Genomic DNA, 23,871 nt, shown 5'->3' on the forward strand with positions numbered 1-23,871 from the left:
TAGAGCCAAGGAATCTGTGCAGAACCCAGCAGTCAATCTTGAATTGGGTCTTTAATCTGGGTTGTAAAAGTGAGCTCTAGTCTAGCTACAGGAGATGTTCTGATGGAAGACTGTTCGATTTTGGGAGCCCCAACTGTTTCTTCTTTGGGCTGTGTATACTTTGCATGTAGGATTGACAACTCAAGGTTGGGATATTCCATTTGGGAAGTCTAGGGAGGGGCAGGACCTCAGCGGGGTATAATGCCATAGAGTTCACCCTCCAAAGCTGCCATTTCCTCCAGGGGAACTGATCTCTGTTGTCTGGAGATCAGTTGTGATTCTGGGCATTTCCAAGCCCTACCTTGAGGTTGGCAATCCTACACGTAAGTTAAGCTCTGCAACTTTTATTCAGTTTCTTCAGTTTACATAGTGGATCAGCCTGCAGAATTCATTCCACTGTTGATCCGGAAATTTGCAAAATCTGTTTGACCCAAGGCTCAAGGCACACACTTGGGAAACGACAAGCTGCACAAGATGCCAGGGATCCATGACCGTATTAAACTGTGGTTCAGTATTGTCTGTATGTTCTTTTGAACTGTGTCATTAGCAGCAATTTGTACGCCAGCTTTCACACAATTTATGCTTCCTGCAGATGTTGTGGTATTTCCAGTGATCCTGATATTAGCAGTTTACTATTGATCCTGATATTAGCAGTTTACTATTGGTAAAAAAAAAGAAAAGGTAAAGGTCCCCTGTGCAAGCACTGGGTCATTCCTGACCCATGGGGTGATGTCACATCCCAACGTTTACTAGGCAGACTTTGTTTACGGGGTGGTTTGCCAGTGCCTTCCCCAGTCATCGTCCCTTTACCCCCAGCAAGGTGGGTACTCATTTGACCCACCTGGGAAGGATGGAAGGCGGAGTCGACCTTGAGCGGGCTACCTGAAACCAACTTCCATCGGGATCGAACTCAGGTTGTGAGCAGAGCTTGGACTGCAGTACTGCAGCTTACCACTCTGCACCACGGGGCTCCTGTTGACTATTGGTAATTAGTCTTTTTTAGTAAACATGTACAAAACACCGACCTTTTGTGTAATTATTAAGTTTATATTTCTGTTTCTTGTATTAAACAAGCATGCATATTATCAGTAGCTCTTGGGTCCCCTCCCCCCTCCCCCACTGAAAGTCTCTTGGAGGGTCTGTATATGCTTGGTGAAACAGTCTGGAGGCCAAGAGTTAACACCCCCTCCAAGAGCACTGCATCCCCAATCTGTATCCCTCCCTGATACATTTTGGTAAACGGATTCTCCACGTTAGAGGTAGCTGGACTCCCAGCCGAGCCCCTTCAACTCCAGAACCTTTTCTGTCTCCAGCCCCAGGGTGCTCTGAACTTCCCTCCAACTGGTTTTTTTTGGGGGGAAGGATAAATAATCTCTTTCCTTATTCATACCAAAAGTATGAGAAGCAGCAGGGGGGGGGAAGCACTGATGCAGGAGCACGGATTCTGATGGCTTTCAACGGGCGGTGGCGAGTCTCGAAGAGGACACGAGCGATTCCTGCGGGAATCCACGGGGCTCACCTCCGCAGAGCGGTGGTGGCTGCAGGCGGGTGAGTGGCTAGAAGTACACGGGAAAGGAAGAAGGGAAGGGGCAGGCGGGCATCGGGGTCAGCTGCAGCGACACACGCCCCTACCTCAATCTCGCTGCCCTCGCGCAGGTTGAAGGTGAGGTCCTGATGGATGTCCGCCATGAACTTGGCAGAATATTCGGGGTACAGCTCCAGCACCTCAAAGAGCCCGCGCAGGCTGATGTACTGGAGGTCGCAGTAAGTCAGCGCCTTGACGTCCGCGTTGGTCTTGATCACTTGGTCTTTGCTGGGCAGATCGGCACCAATGAGATCCCCTTTACCTACAAAGAGCCAGGATCTGGGGTGGCTAAGAATGGGATGGGAGGGAGTGCCACAGACCCCCCCCCCCAGCTAAGACATGCCCTTCCCCTACAACCCCCCTCACCTAGCGGGTCTCCCTGTGAAGACGCCAAAATGGCAGCCAGTAACTACTACAGGTTTGCAGGCGTTGCCGGCCCTCAATAAAATGCCCAGCCTGCTCCAGCTTATACCCACCCACAGTAGTGAGCTACACAGTCCAGCAGACGCCAGGGGTGGACCACACTGTGGCACTCTCCTATGCTCCGGCTGTGCAGGCTGCCGGGCCCATGGTCTCAGCAGCATTTGGAGGCTACCAGCTCTCAGGGCCGAACGACACAATATATTGCTCCCATGTTCATCCCTGGACTGCCATGTTCATCCCCAGGGACTGCCCCGCAGATGCATATTGGGAATGCACAAGAAAAAGAAGAAGAGTTGGGTTTTATACCCTGCTTTTCTCTATCTTTAAGGAGTCTCAACGTGGGTTACAATCCCCTTCCCTTCCCCACAACAAGCACCTTGTGAGGTGGGTGGGGCTGAGAGAGGTAGGTGGAGCTGAGAGAGTTCAGAGAGAACTGTGACAAGCCCAAGGCCACCTCACAGGCTTTAAGAGTAGGAGCGAGGAAACCAACCCCGTTCACCAGATTAGAGTCCGCCGCTCATGTGGAGGAGTGGGGAATCAAACCCGGTTCTCCAGATTAGAGTCCGCTGCTCTTAACCACTACACCACACTGGCTTTCTGGGCCAGACTTGAGCTGGGAAGTGTAGCTGGAACTGAAACAGACCTTGGAGAAGGAAAATCGGAAACAAAGGCGCCTTTGACCAGCAGCCGGTATGAATATGACTCTATGAAGTCATACTTGCAGATCAGGAAGCCTTACGTGGAAGCCTTTCCAAGCTCGGCTACTACAGAAATGCTTCTGAAGATGGCCAGGAACTACACACTTTGTTGGGGTCTCATGAGCACAGGAAGTTGCCTTATATTGAGTCAGACCATTGGTCTCTCAAGGTTAGCACTGTCTACTCAGAATGGCAGCGGCTTTCTATGGCCTCGAGCAGAGGAAAATCTTTTGCCGCTGCCCAAACTGCAGATGCCAGGGATTTCGACCAGCCAATTTCCCACTGGTATGACCAGATTTCCACCTTCAAGCTGATTGCCAGATTGCATGTGTGTTAAGTGCCGTCGAATCGCTTCCAACCTACGGCAGCCCTATCAATGAATGACCTCCAAAACATCCTGTCGTTAACAGCCTTGCTCAGGTCTTGCAAATGGAGGGCTGTGCTTCCCTGACTGAGTCAGTTCGCCAGATTAGATAAAGGTAAAGGCAGTCCCCTGTGCACGTACCAGGTCATTCCTGACCCATGGAGTGACATCACATCATGACGTTTATTAGGCAGACTGTGTTTACGGGATGGTTTGCCATTGCCTTACCCAGTCATCTCCCCTTTACCCCCAGCAAGCTGGGTCCTCATTTTACCAACCTCGGAAGGATGGGAGGCTGAGTCAACCTTGAGCGGCTGCCTGAAACTGACTTCTGTCGGGATCGAACTCAGGTCGTGAGCAGAGCTTTTGACTGCAGTATGGCAGCTTACCACTCTGCGCCACGGGGCTCCTTAGTTGCCAGATTAAGCATTCTTTTTCATAGAGGGGAAATTCCTAGTGTGTCACCATTGACTTGAACACATGAACACATAAAGTTGCCTTCTACTGAATCAGACCCTTGGTCCATCAAAGTCAATATTTTCTACTCAGACTGGCAGCAGCTCTCCAGGGTCTCAGGCAGGGGTCTTTCACATCACCTACTTGCCCTAGTCCCTTTAACTGGAGATGCTGGGGATTGAACCTGGGACCTTCTGCATGCCAAGCAGATGCTCTACCACTGAGCCACAGCCCCTCCCCACAAGAGAGGGAACTGAGGGCAGGGCCATGCCCACTGGCAGTGGGAAAATGGCAAGCTTCTCCTGACCTCAGGGAGTCGGAGCCAGAGCTTGGCTTTGGCTATGGTGACCAATAGGCCTGGCCGGACCCAACCGCCAACCTTCCTGTCTGCTTTCGTCCCAAGTTCACTGAAGGGCAACGGTGCCTCCAGCTCTCCCCGAGCCTTACCCAAAATGGCCAGCACAATGTTGTCCTTGAGGACTTCCAGGGAGCCAGAGCAGACAAAGTAGTTGGCTTGCAGGGCATCCCCCTGGCGGAGGAGGTATTCTCCGGGGGCACAGAAGGAGGTCTTAATGTGCAAGGAAAGGGCTCGCAGGCAACCTCGGCTGGCGCTCTCGAAAAGCGGGAGCTGCAAGATGTCCTTGTTCAGGTGCATGGCGATGTCCGCTCGCAGTTCATCCGGGAAGTCTCGCAGGAGCTGGGGGAGAAGAGGAGGAGAGAGGGGGAGGGGCACATGGGGGTTCAGTGCAATTTCAGTCCACCCCCCTCCCATTGAGAGCCAGCATACTGTCATGCTGAGAGCGTCAGACTAGGATCTGGAAGACAGGTTCATAGTCCCCACTCTGCCATGGAAACTCTCTGGGTGACCTTGAGCTCGTCACACTCTATCAGCCTAGCCTACCTTACAGGGTAGCCAGCATGATGTAGTGCAGGGATGGGGAACATCAGGCCCAGAGGCCGTATAAGGCCCGCAAAATCATTTGGTCTGGCCTTTCGTGGGTTCTGGCAGATCTCTAGCTCAGAAGGATCTGAGACTGGCGATCCGCCCCCTCCCGCAGACAGGAATAGCCTCTATTCAAGGCTGATGTGAGTTTGTTTTGCCGAGAAAAGGAACCTTCTTTCCCCCTTGCAGAAGAATCATTAGCTATGGAGCTGCTAGGACCGCCCAAGAAACTGTGTTAAACCCTTTCCCACCCGGGCCGTGGAGAAACATATTCCCTCTGTACTGCGGGCTGGGGGTGGAAGTGGTGAAAATGGAGGGGTTAAAGGGGGCAAAGCCAAAATGCGCAGCCCGCAAATGATGTTATAAATATCCAAACAGCCCTTGGCAGAAAAAAGGTTCCCCACCCCTGGTGTAGTGGTTAACAAGAAGTCGAAGAAGGAGAGTTGTTTTTTATATGCCAACTTTCTCTGCCACTTAAGGGAGACTCAAACCGGCTTACAATCACCTTCCCTTCCCCACAACAGACACCCTGTGAGGTAGGTAGGGCTGAGAGAGCTCTAAGAGAGTTGTGACCAGCCCAAGGTCACCCAGCTGGCTTCATGTGGAGGAATGGGGAAACAAATCCAGTTCACCGGATTAGCCTCCGCTGCTCATGTGGAGGAGGGGGAAATCAAACCCAGTTCTCCAGGTTAGAGTCCACCCCTCCTAACCACCACTCTTAACCACTAAACCATGCTGGCTGTCTTAAGAGCAGTGGACCTGAAGTGGGGACCTGAAGCAGCTTACATCGTTTTCTTCTCCTCCATTTTTATCCTTACGACAACCCTGTGAAGTAGGTTAAGCTGAATGTGTGTGACTGGCCCAGCAAGTTTCCATGGCAGAGCAGGGATTCAAACCTGGGTCTCCCAGATCCTAGCTCAAGACGTTTACCACCTCACCACACTATCTCTCAGCGGGTGCTATCAAGGAAGCAGCTGGGCCTGAACAAGCGATCGGGCAGATCACCTGCACAAGCCCCCTTGAAAAGAGTTGGAGATTGCAAGTAATAAGAACATAAGAAAGGCCCTGCAGGACCAGACCAAGGCACATCAAGTCCAGCAGTCTGTTCACACAGTAACCAACCAGGCGCCTCTAGGAAGCCTCCAAACAAGACGACTGCAGCAGCAGCATTCTCCTGCCTATGTTCCAAAGCACCTAATATAATAGGCATGCTCCTCTGATCCTGGAGAGAACAGGTATGCATCATGGCTAGCATCTGTTTTTACTAGTAGCCATGAATACCCCTCTCCTCCATGAACATATCCACCCCTCTCTTAAAGCCTTCCAAGTTGGCAGCCATCACCACATCCTGGGACAGGGAGTTCCACACTTTATGCATTGTGTGAAGAAATACTTCCTTTTATCTGTTTTGAATCTCTCACCCTCCAGCTTCAGCAGATGACCCCACATTCTAGTATTATGAGAGAGGGAGAAAAGCTTCTCCCTGCAATATCAGACATCCTCTTAATATTGTTCATGTCACCCTTAATTCCCAAAGAACTTTCCAGTTTTGCTTTTGCCCTAAACAACCACCCTGTGAGGCTGATCACATTCCCTTCCCATTTTATTGATGGAGAAAACTGAGGCTGGGGAAGATTTACTCAGGATGGGACAATGCGTCCCTGGCAAAGGAAGGACATGATCTCAGATCTCACAGGTTGATATCTGGTTCTTTAGTTACTACCCAAATATGCCTTCCTTGTCTCTCTGCCGTACAGTCCTGACGAGCCAGTCGTTCGTACCTCATTGGCGTCGATGCCGTTGTTCACAGACCACGTGGTCTGGAAGTATTCCAGCATGCGTTGTTTGAGCTGCTGGGGCAGGCGGTGAACGCGGATGAAATCCTTGAGGTCTTTCATGCGGGTATGGTAGAGGGAACGCCGAGAATACATGCGCTGGATGATGGCTGTCACATTGCCAAAGACCACCGCGTGCATCAGAGCTGGGAGGAGAAAGAGACCCAAACATCAGCAGGGTGTTCCTGGGTCAGACCAAAAGGGAGCTAGAACAGCAGCTTGTTTTCAGTCCTCTGAGGTTGTTTCTTCCGGCATCCACGACTGAAAGGGAACGCTGCCTCTGAACATGGATGTTCTATTTAGTTAGAATGGCTAATAGCTATGACTGATAGATGTATCCTCTCTGAATTCAGATTTTTATTTTTAGCCCATGCTGAGAAACACTGTGTGAAGGGGAATCTGGGTACTTTAACTACTAGACTGAAAAATTCCTAGAAAGTTTACAGGATAATGAATTTAAGCCTTCCTAACATGGACTTTTACAGTGCATGTGTACACATGATAAACAAAGTATAAGGATCTTGTGTGCGTTTTTGTCAAATTCAGCAATTTACAATGCAGGGCTAAGCAGAGGTACACCCTTCTATGTTCATCACAGTCAGTGGGCTTAGAACGGCTAACTTCAACAATGAATAACCACAGCCCCCAGGCAGAATGTGAAGGTGTCCAGAGTCAGGCAGCTATGGCAGGAGACAGGAGACGTGGTCAGTGGATACAGTCCAAGGTCAAGCACAGATAATTCCAATGGGTCAAAGCAGGAGAGGGCAAATCCAGAAGGCGTGGTCCAGTCTGGTCTAGAAGAATCAGGTTTGCAGAGTCCAACGTTTAGCACAGCTACAAACTAAGGTTGCCAACCTCCAGGTACTAGCTGGAGATCTCCTGCTATTACAACTGCTCTGCAGCCGATAGAGATCAGTTCACCTGGATAAAATGGCCGCTTTGGCAATTGGACTCTATGGCATTGAAGTCCCTCCCCTCCCCAAACCCCGCCCTCCCCAGGCTCTGCCCCCCAAAACCTCCCGCCATTGGCAAAGAGGGACCTGGAAACCCTACCCCCAGAGAACTTGATGTTCAATGGATTCAAACTTATTGGTGGTCCCCAGTCCTAGGAATGTGCGGCTTTCCTCAACAAGAGCCCTGGCTCCGGCCTGATGGAACGCTCTTCCAAGTAACAACAGAGCCCTGTGGGACTTGAAGGCGTTCCGCAAGGCTTATAAAACAGAGCTTTTCCACCAGGCCTACCATTGAGGGCAGCCGCAGATGTCATCAGTGTTGGCCGCCCAGTCTGTCCCCCTCTTTATCTGTATCTGTTATCATAAGCTAGATGAGGTGGCCTGCTGATTGCCTTCTCAGCGGTGAACACACGAAAGCATGAAGCTGCCTTCTACTGAATCAGACCCTTGGTCCATCCAAGTCAGTATTGTCTACTCGGATTGGCAGTGGCTCTCCAGGGTCTCAGGCAGAGGTCTTTCACATCACCTGCTCGCCTAGTCCCTTTAACTGAAGATGCCGGGGATTGAACCTGGGACCTTCTGCATGCAAAGCAGAGGCTCTACCACTGAGCCATGGCCCCTCCCATTTTTCCTTTGGTGCTAGACTTAGCGCCATCTAATGTTTTAGACTATGTTTTTAGACTGTGTAAATCTGTATAGTTTTAAAGAATTTTAGATATTGGGAATTATGTTGATTTTATTGTTACTCACCCTGAGCCCGGCTTTGGCTGGGGAGGGCGGGTTATAAATCGAATAAATAAATAATGGATCCGGGGCAGAGGGCAGTCCAGGTTTCCAGATGAGTAAGGTAGGCTGCAGGGGAGACTATATATTTAGATTTTTTAGATGACAAAAAAGACTGTGCTCTCCCATGATCTGTCTGACGTTTAGTGTGGGACCGTGGCTCAGTGGTAGAGCATCTGCTTGGCATGCAGAAGGTCCCAGGTTCAATCCCCAGCATCTCCAGTTAAAGGGACTAGGCAAGTAGGTGATGTGAAAGACCCCTGCCTGAGACCCTGGAGAGCCGCTGCCGGTCTGAGTAGACAGTACTGACTTTGATGGACCGAGGGTCTGATTCAGGATAAGGCAGCTTCATGTGTTCATGTGTTCAGTGTCATTTACCCTTTGTTTCAGAACGTATATTGCCTGATCTTTGCCCTGTTCTACTAGAAATAGTGGAGAGAGGGCCAGCCTTTCCATTTTGTTGAAGATCGCCTTGAGCCACAGGGACTGAGAACTGTCTCTTTCTCCAGATCACGGATTCTGCATCTAGTACCAAAGCTCACACTTCCCACAGCCCTGCCCGTGCTGGACTCACCACCAATGAGCATAGTGCAGATCGAGAAGATCTTCTCGGCGTCCGTGTTGGCGCAGACATTGCCAAAGCCCACGCTGGTCAGGCTGCTGAGGGTAAAGTACAGCGAAGCAATGTAGGCGCTGCGAAGGGACGGTCCGCCCACCGAGCTGTTGAGGTACGGAGCCTCGATCCGCTTGCCCAGTTCGTGCAGCCAGCCTGCAGGCACAGGGAGAGGTTAATCCTGTTGGCAGGTCAGGGCTTGGGGACGGGACACCCCCCCACACACACTTGGATGTTGCATTCAGTGTACATAAAGCCCTGACTCATAACAAAGATGGTCAGGGCATTTAAAGACTGGTCACGGTAGGTTCTTCCCTCGGCAACCTGCCTTTAATACTGTTATGCTCACCTTGTATGTAAGACTATGCATTCTCTAGGACTTAATAGAGACCTGGGATTCCTGTCTCATTACCAATGCTGATTTCTCCACGCCTACTACCCCTCTTCATATCACACCGAATCCAATCACACCAGTGAATGTCATTTACTTGCTTTTGACATTTACATGGCCATTGTGTGTCTAATTCACTCGTCTCTTACTTAAGGATAGATGGAATCACATTCTAGCTGTAGCTGAAGAAGTGAGCTGTGGCTCACGAAAGCTCACACACCTTGCCAGAAATTTTGTTAGTCTTTAAGGTGCTACTGGACTCTTGCTCTTTTCTACGTTGGATGTAAGGTCAGTAAGAGCCCAGTGGCGCAGAGTGGTAAGCTGCAGTACTGCAGTCCAAGCTCTGCTCACGACCTGAGTTCGATCCCGATGGAAGTTGGTTTCAGGTAGCCGGCTCAAGGTCGACTCCGCCTTCCATCCTTCCCAGGTGGGTCAAATGAGTACCCAGCTTGCTGGGAGTAAAGGGAAGATGACTGGGGAAGGCACTGGCAAACCACTCTGTAAACAAAGTCTGCCTAGTAAACGTTGGGATGTGACGTCACCCCATAGGTCAGGAATGACCCGGTGCTTGCACAGGGGACCTTTACCTTTTATGTAAGGTCAGCCCAGTCCAGGTATGTAGATTATAAGGTATTTGTATGATTAGGTCTTGTTTTGTTAATATGCCTTTGCTTCTGTTATTCATAGAATTATATAGTTGGAAGGGTCCACCAGGGTCATCTAGTCTAACCCCCTGCACAACGTTATTCCAATAGTTCTATTTGGCATTGTTTTCCAGAAAGAAATATCCAGACTGCATTCTATGTTTGTGTGCCTTTACAATTTAAAACATATTTTAATAGCATTCTCACATCATAGGCACAGAGTAAAATTGGAATGTAAGAAGCCTTAATATCCTTCTTTTGGAATAATAAAATTTTGTATAGCCAAACTGATTTTAACATATATTTTTATTCTTGATATTTTTTCAGACATCCTTAAATACTTACCTGGGCTGTTACAAAATTGTTTTATCTGTTGATTAATGTGTATGTGTGCATAAAATGTTTTATTAGACCACTGATGAAGGCCTGATGGCCAAAACGGGTTTAGCATGTGGTTTTAGACTATCAACCTTGTATTTGTTGTCATATAGGCTTGTTTTTAATATCTGAATGAGCGCTTTATAATAAATATATTTCATAGTCCTTTTCTACCCAACCTTTGGGCACCCAGCTTTGTACTTTCCATGACAGATGAACATCAGTCTTACCCCTCCCCACAACACTTTACACAAGCCTAGCATTTAAAAAAAACCTAAGTATCCCATGTATGCTTGTATGATAAACCTTGTCCTATGGGGAGCGGTTAAGACACTTAGGGCTGTTTAGTTTAGAAAGGCAGCGGCTAAGGGGAGACATGATAGAGGTCTATAAAATTATGCATGGTTTGGAGAGAGTGGACAGGGAGAGGTTTTTCTCCCTCTCCCGTAATACTAGAACGCGGGATCATCTGCTGAAGCTGGAGGGTAAGAGATTCAAAACAGATAAAAGGAAGTATTTTTTCACACAACGCATAGTTAAATTGTGGAACTCCCTGCCCCAGGATGTGGTGATGGCTGCCAGCTTGGAGGGCTTTAAGAGGGGAGTGGACATATTCATGGAGGAAAGGGGTATTCACGGCTATTAGTTAGAATCGATACTAGTCATGCTGCATACCTATTCTCTCTAGTATCAGAGGAGCATGCCTATTATATCAGGTGCTGTGGAACACAGGCAGGATGGTGGTGCTGCAGTGGTCTTGTTTGGGGGCTTCCTAGAGGCACCTGGTTGGCCACTGTGTGAACAGACTGCTGGCCTTAATGGGCCTTGGTCTGATCCTTTCTTATGTGCTTAAGTCTTTAAGAGGGGAGTGGACATCTTCATGGAGGAGAGGGCATTCCATGGCTACTAGTCAAAATGAATACTAGTCACAATGCATACCTATTCTCTCCAGTATCTGAGAAGCATGCCTATTATATTAGGTACTTTGGAATACAAGCAGGACAATGCTGCTGCAGCTGTCTAGTTTGTGGGCTTCCTAGAGGCACCTGGTTGGCCACTGTGTGAACAGACTGCTGGACTTGATGGGCCTTGGTCTGATCCAGCATGGCTTTTCTTATGTTCTTAATACAGCTTGCCCCATCCATGGGCTCCAAAAGTGGGGGCCCAATCTTGTTTCACTTGGTGCTGGCATTTCTGTAAGGAGAGTTTCCCGTCCGCCTCTAAACTCACCAATGTCCCAGGTCACTGGGTCATGGCTCTCCTTCCGGCCGATGACGTACCAGATGCAGGCCATCCAGTGGGCCAAGAGGGCAAACATGGACATGAGTAATGTGAGGACCATGGCACTGTATTGCGAGTAGCGGTCCAGCTTCTGGAGCAGACGAAGCAAGCGGAGGAGGCGCACCGTCTTCAGCAAGTGTACCAGATAGGTCTGGCAAAGAGAGAGGGCAGAAAAGATGAGGATGGAGCCATGTGTAGCTGCCTTAAGACTAGGGTTGCCAACCTCCAGGTCCTCGCTGGAGATCTCCCGCTATTACAACTGATCTCCAGCCAATAGAGATCATTTCACCTGGAGAAAATGGCCACTTTGGCTATTGGCCTCTATGGCATTGATGTTCCTCCCCAAACCCTGCCCTCCTCAGGCTCCACCCCAAAAACCTCCCGTCAGTAGAAAAGAGGGATCTGGCAACTCTATAAATGACTAAGAAAGGCAAGGGCTGGATATCCACCAGAGGAGTTTCCTCATCATTAGCCAAGAGACTATGTCAAAGGCCTCAAAGCCTGGCTCCTGACATCATTATAATATCCTTTGTCTAGAGATGCTTAATGAACCCTCAAGGGGGACCGGGGCATAAGAAACAAAGGTGCTTCCACCGGTATGAAGCAACACAGGTTAAGTATGGAATTCGCCACTGGAGAATTTGCTTGAAGTGAGGCTGGGGTTGCCAACCTCCTGGTGGTACCTGGAGATCTCTTGCTATTATAATTAATCTCCAGATGACCAAGATCAGTTCCCCTGGAGAAAAAGGCTGCTTTGGAGGGTGGACTCTATGGCATTGCACCCCACTGGGGTCCCTCCCCTTGCCAAAACCCACCTTCTTAAGATTCTACCCCCAAAATCTCCAGGTATTTCCCAACTCAGAGCTGGCAACCCTAAGTGAGGCCAAGAAAGAATCAATATAGTTAGGACAGACACAAACTTTCGTGCCAATCTGAAATGCAGCGAAATTTTGAAACTGATATCTAGGATATCAAGTTTGGCAACTTTTGATTTCAAAACTCAGTTCTAAGATGGAAAGAAAAACCTCCCATCCTGAACCAGAAATTTATCAGTGGCTGCCCCTATTCTGTGGACCTCCCTTACTCCTAAATGAACGTGGCCCTCTGCTACAGGTCTAAAGCACTTTTGAAAGCCCTTTTAAAATGGAATCTCTGTCCTGCCTACCTTTTGTTTAAAGGAAGAAGAGTTGGTTTTTGTATGCCGACTTTCTCAACCGCTTAACAAAGAATCAAACCGGCTTACAATCACCTTCCCTTCCCCTCCCCACAACAGACACCCTGTGAGGTAGGTGGGGCTGAGAGAGCGGTGACTAGTCCAAGGTCACCCAACTGGCTTCATGTTTAGGAGTGGGGAAACCAACCCAGTTTGATACGATTCTGCCGCTCATGTGGAGGAGTGGGGAATGAAACCTGATTCTTCAAATTAGACATCAGTTCACCTGGACAAAATGGCCGCTTTGGCAATTGAACTCTATGGCCATTTATGCACGGATGAATTTGCTGCTCCCTCAAAGCTCTTTTTTAAAATCTGCCTTTTAAAATGCTTATTTATGGCACCGAATCAAATGAGAAAGTCCGATGTTGATTGGAGCCGTGAATTATGCAATGGTATCCCAATGCGCAGAACTTTGCTCCGATAGGGCTGGGTTATCTCAATGGTGTTCCTCCCACAGCCATTTACCCACCTCTTTCCCCACCCTCTGTTGTCCCCCACATGCGCACGGCACTGCGGCCACCCTAAAAAAAGCCTGTTTTCCATTGGTGGAGATCTCACTAAGGACTATGTCGTCCTTTTTAAAAAAATTCTCCCCGATAAAATAGCGATATACCGATAAATTGGTACCTCCCTCATGGGAGGTCTTGCCTTGGATTTGCCGCTCTCCGGATGCACATAATCCCCACCCGAATTCTCAAAACTGAAAAACAAGAGGTCTCAGCATTCACGGCAATGGAAAAATATGCATCTACAGAGCGGCAAATTCAAGTCAAAACCTCTCATGCAGAAGTATCTTGATTCCCAGAGCAAAGTTTTCTTGCCAGCCCAAAGCAGAGGCTGCAAGAATCTCAGCTGCACAAAGAGAAGCAGGGTGTGTGTTGTGTGCCTTCTGCACAGGGTAAAAGGACTGGATCACACCCCACCGCTGCCGCCACCTTCACCTCAGAGCTGCAGCCCATTCACTGGAACCTCCTGAATCCTCGAAGACTTCCCCCCCATGGCCCTGCTCCCCCAAAGAGAGAGGAGCTTTTCCTTCAGGAAACAGAATTCCAGGAGCTTTTCCCAGAGCATGCAAAGAATCCCAGAGCTTTTCTCCTGCAAGCCCCCCCCCCCCAAAAAAGGCAAAATGTGGGCCCGGTATCCCAACCTCTAAAGAAAAGGAACAAAAGCTATTGATAGAGAAGTCTAGTGCTTTATCGCAAGAGTTGGGGGAAAAATTTCCCGCATGGGAGGGCATGCCTTGGATTTGCCGCTCTCTAGAGGCACATTTTCCCCAAAGGAATGGTGAACACTCAAAAACAAGCCCCCCTGCCTGCTTAGAAAATTCACGAGAAAATATGCATTTATACAGCGGCTAATTTGAGTCAAACCTCAGATGTCATGAAGAGGAACATGGGAGGTCTTGCCGTGCATTTGCCGCTCTCTAGATGCACATTTTACCCAAAGAATGTTCATAAGTCAAAAACAAGCACCCCTACTTGCTTTGAGAACTCACTGGGGTGGTGGGGAGAGATGCATCTACAGATAGAAGGGGAGGGGGTTATGAGACCGTGGGAAAAAGTTGCCAGGATCTGAGAAAGAGTGAAGCAGGAGAAGAATATGCTGCATGGCAGTGGTGAGATAGCAAAATAGCGATATATCGATAAAGGACATGAAATGATTAAAAAAAATAACGGCGAGTTGTTTGCATTCACGCCGCACTCTGAGTGCGAAAAATGAACAGGGAAATGGCTTCCTCCCTGACGGTAGATTTGGAAAGCGGATGGGGTCGGGAAGAGCAGGTAGGCGGTACAAAGGCGGGGAAGACCTGGGTGGGCAGAAGAGAGGCGGGGACAAGATCATTCGCGGCTTTAATTATTCATGCAACCTAGAGTGGATTCTTCGCAGTCACAGCGGGGCGGTCCAAAAAAGTCACATTACAAGTGCTTTTCCAAAATGCGTGGTTTGTGAGAACAGGCTGTGCAGTGGGGTCTGATTCATCAATTTCCCATGCAAAACTTAAAAAAAACTGCGGGGTACTTCAGCATGGACCTTGCAGCAAATTGCCATGCATAAATGGCCTATGGCATTGACGGTCCTCCCCTCCCCAATCCCCGCCTTCCTCAGGCTCTGCCCCTAAAACCTCCTGCCGGTGGCGAAGAGAGACCAGGCAGCCCTACCTGCTACCTGATTATTTCCACTGGAGATACCAGGGATTGAACCTGGGACCCTCTACATGCCAAGCAGATGCTCTGCCACTGAGACACAGCCCCTTCCCAAATGACAAGGAAGGAAGGCTTAAACCCCCTCCCTAGTGCTTCAGCCCTGATTGGACTATGTACTCTTGCACATTATTTTAAACAAAAAATCTGGGAGCTTCGTTCACTCAACTCCTAGCATTAGGTATAGATAAGCCCCTAAGCTTGCACTCCCCCGGTGTTTGCTGACAGCATTTAGTCTTAGGAGCAGGCTTGAAGCGTCACTCACCACTGGGACATTGAAGGCATACAGGAGGTCAAAGGGCAAGGCCGCGATCAAGTCCACGAAGAACCAGGTGGCTACGTAATGGAGGCAGATGGACCGACTATCATAAACCACCTGGCCCGACTGGCTGACATACGTGGTCCGGAAGTTCAGGATGATGTCTGCAGAGACAGAAAAGTTGATAGGTTAACTCTCTGGCCGTTTATGCACGGGAGGTTTTTGCCTTGGATTTGCCGCTTTCTAGATTCACATTTTCCCCAACATGAACACATGAAGCTGCCTTATACTGAATCAGAACCTTGGTCCATCAAGGTCAGTATCTCTAGCCGACAGAGATCAATTCACCTGGAGAAAATGGCCACTTTGGCAATTGAATGAATGAATGAATGAATTTATTTACAGCAATAGCCAGCACAACTCATCCAATTACAACCTATAAAAGAGTAAGCTTTGGCAATTGGACTCTATGGCATTGAATCCCTCCCCGCCCCAAACCCTACCCTCCTCAGGCTCCGCCCCAAAAACCTCCCACCGGTGGCGAAGAGGGACCTGGCATCCCTATTTGCATGACTGTTCCAAACTGAAAAGAAATCACGGCTGAGTTTAATGTTGCCTCTAAAGACTCCGATGTCAGTTTCGAGCCCCTCTTCAGGCTGAGCCTGGGACAAGTGACCCCACCACCCCGCCCGGGTTAAAGGACCGGCCCTCCAGAAGAAGGCAGAGTCTTGCCATTCTCACCAACAATGAAAAGCATCTCCACGGCAATATCGCTGACGATGGTGCTGCGGGCGGTCGCCAAGCTGTCGTCTGAGTCGGTAAAGCAAACGTTGTATGGAACAGTCACGGCCACGTAGAAAGTGGCCAGCAGGATCAGCCAATCCCACAAGGCCTTGAAGATGCTGTAGTGGAGAAGGATGAAGAGCGACTTCTGCACCGAGGCGATTTTGTACTCTGGCACCGAGGGCTTGTTTTCAAAGACGTCCTGAGGAGCAGAAGAGACAACAGCTTCTTTCAGCGCTCTGCGTCTTAGGACCTGACGACACATTATACGATCTTCAGATCCTCCCAGAGTCCATCGCAGACCCTATTGATCAGATGTGTGTTGCACATTTCATGCTCAGGTCTCAGTTGCCAAGTACACAGGGGCCCAATTCAGGCCAGGACCTTAGTACGCAGGGAGAGGGGGGTTTAATCTCTTCCCCCATCCCGTTTTCCAGACCTAAAACAACCCTTGAGAGCCATAATTTGCCCCATCAGAGAAACTTACATATAGGCCATGTATTGCTACCAACAGGAGGGGGGGAAGGGAGAGGAGGAGGAGGAGAAGAAGAGTTGGTTTTTATATGCTGACTCTACCTTTTTGATGAGAATAAAATCGGCTTACAATCACCTTTCCCTCCCCACAACAGACACCCTGTGAGGTAGGTGGGGCTGAGAGAGCTGTAAGAGACCTGTGACTATCACAAGTCACCCAGCTGGCTTCATGTGTAGGAGTGGGGAATCAACAGTGAAGTAGCCAAGTTTGCAGAAGACACCAAATTATTTAGGGTGGTTAAAACAAAATCGGATTGTGAAGAGCTCCAGAAGGATCTCTGCATACTGGAAGAATGGGCATTAAAATGGCAAATGAGATTCAATGTGAGTAAGTGTAAAGTGATGCATATTGGGACAAAAAATCCCAACTTCACATATACACTAATGGGATCTGTGCTGGCAGCGATAGACCAAGAAAGGGATCTTGGGGTGGTAGTGGATAGCTTAATGAAGATGTCAACCCAGTGTGCGGCTGCTGTAAAAAAGGCAAATTCCATGCTGGCTATAATTAGACGAGGAATAGAGAATAACACTGCTGATATCATACTGCCCTTGTACAAATCTATGGTGAGACCACACTTGGAATACTGTGTACAGTTCTGGTCACCACACCTAAAAAAGGATATTACAGAGCTTGAGAAGGTGCAGAAAAGAGCAACCAAAATGATTAGGGGACTAGAGCAAAGGTCCTATGGGGAGCGATTAAGACGCTTAGGGCTGTTTAGCTTGGAAAGAAGGCGGCTGAGGGGAGACATGATATAAAAATAAAATTATGCATGGTTTGGAGAGAGTGGACAGGGAGACGTTTTTCTCCCTCTCCCATAATAGTAGAACACGGGGTCATCTGCTAAAGCTGGAGGGTGAGAGATTCAAAACAGATAAAAGGAAGTATTTTTTCACACAACGCATAGTTAAATTGTGGAACTCCCTGCCCCAGGATGTGGTGATGGCTGCCAGATTGGAGGGCTTTAAGAGGGGAGTGGACATATTCATGGAGGAGAGGGGTATTCATGGCAGTTAGTTAGAATGGATACTGGTCATGCTGCATACCTATTCTCTCTAGTATCAGAGGAGCATGCCTATTATTTTGGGTGCGGTGGAACACAGGCGGGATAATGCTGCTGCAGTTGTCTTGTTTGAGGCTTCCTAGAGGCACCTGGTTGGCCACAGCGTGAACAGACTGCTGGACTTGAAGGGGCCTTGGTCTGATCCAGCAGGGCCTTTCTCATGTTCTTAAACTCTGTTCTCCAAATCAGAGTCCACCGCTCCAAACCACCGCTCCTAACCACTACACCACACTGCTCTCAAGGGAAGAGATAAGCCTAGCTGCTTCCCAGCCACTCCTGGAGATTTGGGGATGGAGTCTAAAGATGGGATCAATGCCATAGAGTCCACCCTCCAAAGCATCCATTTTCTCCAAGGGAACTGATCTCTGTAATCTGGAGATTAAGTGTAATTCCGGGGGATCCCTGGGTTCCACCTGGAGGCTGCCATCTATACATATGGTATACTGCCTCTGAATTTGGAGAGTCTACCTTCTAGCACACCATACTTATTTTGGCAATTGACTGTTGTCCACAAAAGAAACAGGTATGTTTTACAAGTGGCTGATCAGAAGGTGATGGAGGAGTAGAGTATGCAGTTCATTTTAGGAGAACTAATGCTATCCTTTTAGTACTACCTTTAGTGCTCCTCCATGCTCAACACGTTTATTTGCAAATAAACAGTTATTACAAAACCTCCCATGTCTCCAGTACTCTCTTCTCATGAGGAAACGGGTGTGGCAAAAGTCTCCATCTAACAACGCTTTTAAAAAGCAGGCAGGAAAAAAAACCCACCATGACAGGAGAGGAAGATCGCTCCAGAGACACAACAACAGCGGCCGCCATAACAACCACCCCAGATGGCACACCGAAGTCCATGAGAAAGACTGTTAACTTGCTAGCAGCCATTTTGACCAAGCAAGATCTCCACTGCTGGCAAAGAGATTTGGGTGCCTCAGATTCATCCCCCCCCCCCAATACAATATCAAGCAAAATAATTGGCAGTTTGAACCGTTTCGTCATCATTTTCTGCCTGAAAATTTCTGCCCATAGCCTTCTACACTGCACGGGTTTATTGGCTTTATGGCTTCATTGTCTTATACTGTAAGATTTTTAAGTTGGGTTTGAGAGATTTTCCATTTTATTTCCATGTGTCTTTGTTTACTAATTGTTAGGTACTTTATTTCGCTCATTACAGACCTATATTTAATAGAGGATAATTGCTTCATTTCCGATTATAGCTATAGGAAGTCCCATGTAACCTTGTTGTAAACAAGTGGTATGCAATTTTTTTGTGATGTCTGTCTTAGTTATACTCCTGTTTGTTGTTGAATTCCAAGGTTACAGTCCGAAGAAGAGATATCGAAACGGGATACTAGCCAGCAGAGCTGCCACTGTTGTAGTTTTGTGTTACATTATCAACACATTTGTTTTTGCTCATTATATGTATATTGCAATCCACATCTCACAATTTCTTTGAACCTCTGTTACTACTATTTTGTGTAATTTTGTAGAAGCTACAAGTTGTTAGATATATACCTTACAACCTCTGTTGCTGAGCACATTTTTTTTCTGTCTTCTATCAGAGGTTTCTCCCCCGTCTTCTTTTTTTCCTGCCCTCTCCAGGCCAAAATCCTCTATGTCTAAAGATTTTCCTAAACTGGATTTGGCAACCTTATGTGGATTTGAACCTGAGTTTCCCGGATCCTAGGTGAGCCCCATGGTGCACAGTGGTAAGCTGCAGTACTGCAGTCCAAGCTCTGCTCATGACCTGAGTTCGATCCCAACAGAAGTCGGTTTCAGGTAGCCGGCTCAAGGTTGACTCAGCCTCCCATCCTTCCGAGGTCGATAAAATGAGTACCCAGCTTGCTAGGAGTAAAGGGAAGATGACTGGGGAAGGCACTGGCAAACTACCCTGTAAACAAAGTCTGCCTAGGAAACGTCGGGATGTGACGTCACCCCATGGGTCAGGAATGACCCGGTGCTTGCACAGGGGACCTTTACCTTTACCTTTTTCCCAGATCCTAGTTGGGCACACTAACAACCACACTGGCTCTTCTATAAATATTAAGGAAGCAAGATATACAATTTTTTGCATTTATTAGAAGAAGTTGCTAGATTGTGAGATTTGAACAGAGGCTTGCCAATGGGTAGTCAAGGTTAGGTGAAATTTGATAAACATTTGCAGTAGCCAGGGGCACAGCTTCACTATTCTTATACCATTCCTCGTCCCTCCCAAGGATTACCAGAATAGAATCATAGAATCACAGAGTTGGAAGGGGCCATACAGGCCATCTAGTCCAACCCCCTGCTTAATGCAGGATCAGCCTAAAGCAACCATGACAAGTGCTTGTCCAGCCTCTGCGTAAAGATTGCCAGGGAGGGGGAGCTCACCACCTCCCTGGCTAGCTGATTCCACTGTCGAACAACGCTCACTGTAAAAAAAAAATTCTAATATCCAGCCGGTACCTTTCCGCCAGCAATTTAAACCCATTATTGTGAATCCTATCCTCTGCTGCCAACAGGAACAGCTCCCTGCCCTCCTCTAAGTGACAGCCCTTCAAATACTTCAAGAGAGTAATCCTGTCCCCCCTCAACCTCCTCTTCTCCAGACTAAACATTCCCAACTCCCTCAGCCTTTCCTCCTTGGTCTCCAGGCCCCTGATCATCCTCGTCGCTCTCCTCTCCACCCGCTCGATTCTGTCCACATTCTTTTCGAAGTGAGGCCTCCAGAACTGCACACAATACTCCAGGCGTGGCCTGACCAATGCGGTGTATGGTGGAACTATGACATCTTGCAATTTGGACCTCTTGCGGTAAACTCCACTAAATATATCAATATGCTTTATACGCTCAATAGGTGATAGACTGTAGAATCGAGTGGTTGTAGCATTGGACTAAGACCGGGGACACCCAGGTTAATATCCCCACTCTTCCATGGAAGCTCATTGGTAACCTTTGACCAGACACTAACCTACCTCATATTGCCCCAGAAGGTTGGACAAGAACCAACGGGTTGAAATTAAATCAAAAGAGTTTCCGACTAAACATTAGGAAGAACTTTCTGACAGTTAGAGCAGTTCCTCAGTGGAATGGGCTTCCTCGGGGGCGGTGGGCTCTCCTTCTTTGGAGGTTTTTAAGCAGAGGCTAGATGGCCATCTGACAGCAATGCTGATTCTGTGAACTTAGGCAGATCATGAGAGGGAGGGCAGGAAGGGTTGTGTCAGTGTTTGGCTCTCATGGCCCCTTATTACATGCCCATGGTAATGACAATTGCCACTTTGGGATCAGGAAGTGATTTTCCTGCAAGCCAGATTGGCCAGGGATCCTGGAGGGTTCCCCCCACCATCTTCTGGGCATTGAGTAGGGGTCACTGGTGGTGTGGTGTGGAGGTAGTTGTGAATTTCCTGCATTGTGCAGTGGGTTGGACTAGATGACCCTAGTGGTCCCTTCCAGTGATTCTATATGGTTGTTGTGAGGCAAAACAGGAGTAGGGAATCATATATACTGTCCTGAGGGAAACCATTAGAGGTGGGGCTTTTTGGTTACCAGCAGCCAGCTTTTGTTGGTTTTGGTAACCAACAATCTAGGAGGCCTCTTTCTGTCTCTCTCTGGGCGCTTTCACACATGCAGAATAATTCACTTTCAATCCACTTTCAAAGCACTTTAATGATGGTTTGCAAATGGATTTTGAAGAAGAAAAAGAGTTGGTTTTTATATGCCAACTTTGTCTACCACTTAAGGGGGAATCAAACCGACTTATAATCACTTTCCCTTCCCCTCCCACAACAGACACCCTGTGAGATAGGTGGGGCTGAAAGAGCTCTTAATAGAACTGTGACAAGCCCAAGGTAACCCAGCTGACTTCATGTGTAGGAGTGGGGAAACCGACCCAGTTCAACAGATTAGCCTCTGCCGCTCATGTGGAGGAGTGGGGAATCAAACCCGGTTTTCCAGATCAACCTCTCCAAGCCACCGCTCTTAACCACTACACCACGCTGGCTATTTCACACAGTACAATCCAGCTGCAGAGTGTATTGAAAGTGCATTATTCGGCATGTGTGAAAGTGCTTTCTGTCTCACACACAAGATATACATTTTCTTTTCAGTAGAGCTCAAGAGACAGTACACTGAAAGCCTCCTCCCTGGTCCCTCTAGGAGTCACCTCATGCCACTACATGACTCTTGCATATAAATTTGTGCCATTTCTGGAAATGCAGCGGGAAGAGAGCATTGTGGGGGCCCCCTCACACCCCACTGTTTTAACTCAAGGGGATAATCCCCCTTCCACCACCCCGCTCAGGTCCACTTTCTTTCCAGGCATTTCCCCTTCCCAAAGCGCCTTAGCCTGCCGAGCATGGATAAGGATCGGGAATCCCACCCTCTTGCGGGGGTTGTCCACCATGATCAGCTTAGAGTCAGTAAGTCCCTGGATTTGCTTGCGGCATGGAAGGGGTTTACCCAGCCTGTAACTGGAAAGGATGGTTTGCGAGAACAGCTGTTGAGGCTGTTGTTCAACCATCTCTCCCCCCCCCCAACCGCCACCCTTCCCTCCTACAGCCCAAAGCCTTTTAATCTGCCTTGGCGTTGGGTCATCGGGGGAAACAGCTGTCAAGGCATGAAGAGCCGCAGAGGGAACAAACAGAGGGCTTGGCGGCAGGGGGCCCGTCACGCTAGGGTGGGTTTCCCAAGTGCAACCAGAAACACACACACACACACAGCATTTCCTGTAGCGAAGTCAAGCAGGCAGCTGGGTGGCCAAGCCCTTGAACGTGCAATCTAGAAAGAAACCTTCGAAATCCAGCTATCAGTTTCCTCGCATAACAAAATCCACCCAGGATAAAAAGAGGACACTGTGGAAATGGGTGAGAGCCTTTGCATGCGCTGCGTTTGCAATGCGGAAAAACAATCCCTGAAATAAAGAATAACCAAATGTGTCGCGAAATACCTGGTAATAATAGTTTCTTTAAAGGCACGACAAAGCTAAACTATTGTTAACTGGTGATATTATTATTGTAGTGACTGTTACGTCTGTAAAATAACTCATTTCTTGGTTATTGTGATTTTAATTTTAAAGTGTTTCAAGTATTTTAAGAATCTAAAGTTACTGCTGTTGTACATTTTAATAATCTATACTGTTAAAATTATTTTATCCTATGCACGTTGTGCTCAAGACCTTTGGTCAGATGAGCCTGATATAAAAGGAAAGGAAATAAACAAAGTGGAGGGCGCAGCAGCTAGTCTTTGTTTTCTTGCCGTCGAGTCACAGCTGACTTATGGTGACCCTGTAGGGTTTTCCAGGCAAGAGATGTTTGCCTCCTCGTCATGCCCCCTGGTATTCCTTGGAGGTCTCCCATCCGAAATACTTGCCAGGGTCGAGGCTGAGAGTGTGTGACTGGCCCAAGGTCACCCAGCAAGTTTCCGTAGCAGAGTGGGGATTTGAACCTGGATTTCCTAGGTCCTAGTCCAACACCTTAGCCACTACGCCACACTGGCTCTCGACAGCACCCCAATTTAATATGAAACTAGGCCCTGCAGAGAATATGGGGAGAAAAAACACACAAGTTGCTCATTGCCCCACTGCTTTGAATGAATAAGACACTTCCCCTGCTATAAACAAACCAGATGTCCCTCCTGAGCACCTCTGCCTGCAACAGAAACAATCCTATGAGAGAAGGTCTCATGCTTCCCTTCCAGAAGCAAGGACTCTGCATTGAATCATCTGGATTCTCAAGATCCAGCACCAGGTTACTAGTATGCCCACCACAGCTCAGTCCTGGAGCCTGTTTTCTGCTTGGCATGCAGAAGGTCCCAGGTTCAATCCCTGGCATCTCCAGTTGAAAGGACCAGGCAGTTGGTGATGTGAAAGACCTCAGCCTGAGACCCTGGACAGCCACTGCCAGTCAGAGTAGACCATACTGACCTTGATGGAACGAGGGCTTGATTCAGTATAAAGCAGCTTCATGTGTTCATGTTCAATCCCCCTTCCTACTCTCTTGCTAGTGCTCTACCATCCGTGCTCCGAGTCGCACGAACTTTCCAGAGCCACCAGGGAAATGGCATTCGGCAGCGCAGGTGGCTGTGAGCATGGGCAGTTGGGGGATCTTGCAGTAGAGTTAGCAATAGGGTTGCCAACCTCCAGGTACTAGCTGGAGATCTCCTGCTATTACAACTGACCTCCAGCCGATAGAGATCAGTTCACCTGGAGAAAATGGCCACTTTGGCAATTGGACTCTATGGCATTGAAGTCCCTCCCCTCCCCAAACCCCACCCTCCTCAGGCTCTGCCCTAAAAATCTCCAGGTATTTTCCAAGCCGGAGCTGGCAACACTAGTTACCAACCTCCAGGTGGCACCTGGAGATCTCCTGCTATTAAAATTGATCTCCAGGTGACCAAGATCAGTTCCCCTGGAGAAAATGGCTGCTTTGGAGGATGGACTCTGTGGCATT

The 23,871-nt window shown here is 48.4% G+C and overlaps 1 protein-coding gene across 2 annotated transcripts in view; it reads right to left on the bottom strand.

Annotated features, from left to right (window-relative positions):
* The window catches only part of KCNH4 (potassium voltage-gated channel subfamily H member 4), a 78,658-nt gene that overhangs the window by 22,979 nt on the left and 31,808 nt on the right, over positions 1–23,871 (bottom strand). For both annotated transcript variants that reach the window (XM_056863131.1, XM_056863130.1), the window contains exons 5-11: positions 15,804–16,047; positions 15,069–15,226; positions 11,336–11,537; positions 8,654–8,848; positions 6,290–6,489; positions 4,013–4,262; positions 1,672–1,886 (exon numbers count right to left, since the gene is read on the bottom strand). In XM_056863131.1, coding sequence (XP_056719109.1) covers positions 1,672–1,886; positions 4,013–4,262; positions 6,290–6,489; positions 8,654–8,848; positions 11,336–11,537; positions 15,069–15,226; positions 15,804–16,047 — 1,464 coding nt within the window. The remainder of the gene's footprint in view (positions 1–1,671; positions 1,887–4,012; positions 4,263–6,289; positions 6,490–8,653; positions 8,849–11,335; positions 11,538–15,068; positions 15,227–15,803; positions 16,048–23,871) is intronic.

Source organism: Euleptes europaea, chromosome 18 (genome assembly GCF_029931775.1).
Source record: "Euleptes europaea isolate rEulEur1 chromosome 18, rEulEur1.hap1, whole genome shotgun sequence".
In the NCBI taxonomy this organism is placed as follows: Eukaryota; Metazoa; Chordata; class Lepidosauria; order Squamata; family Sphaerodactylidae; genus Euleptes; species Euleptes europaea.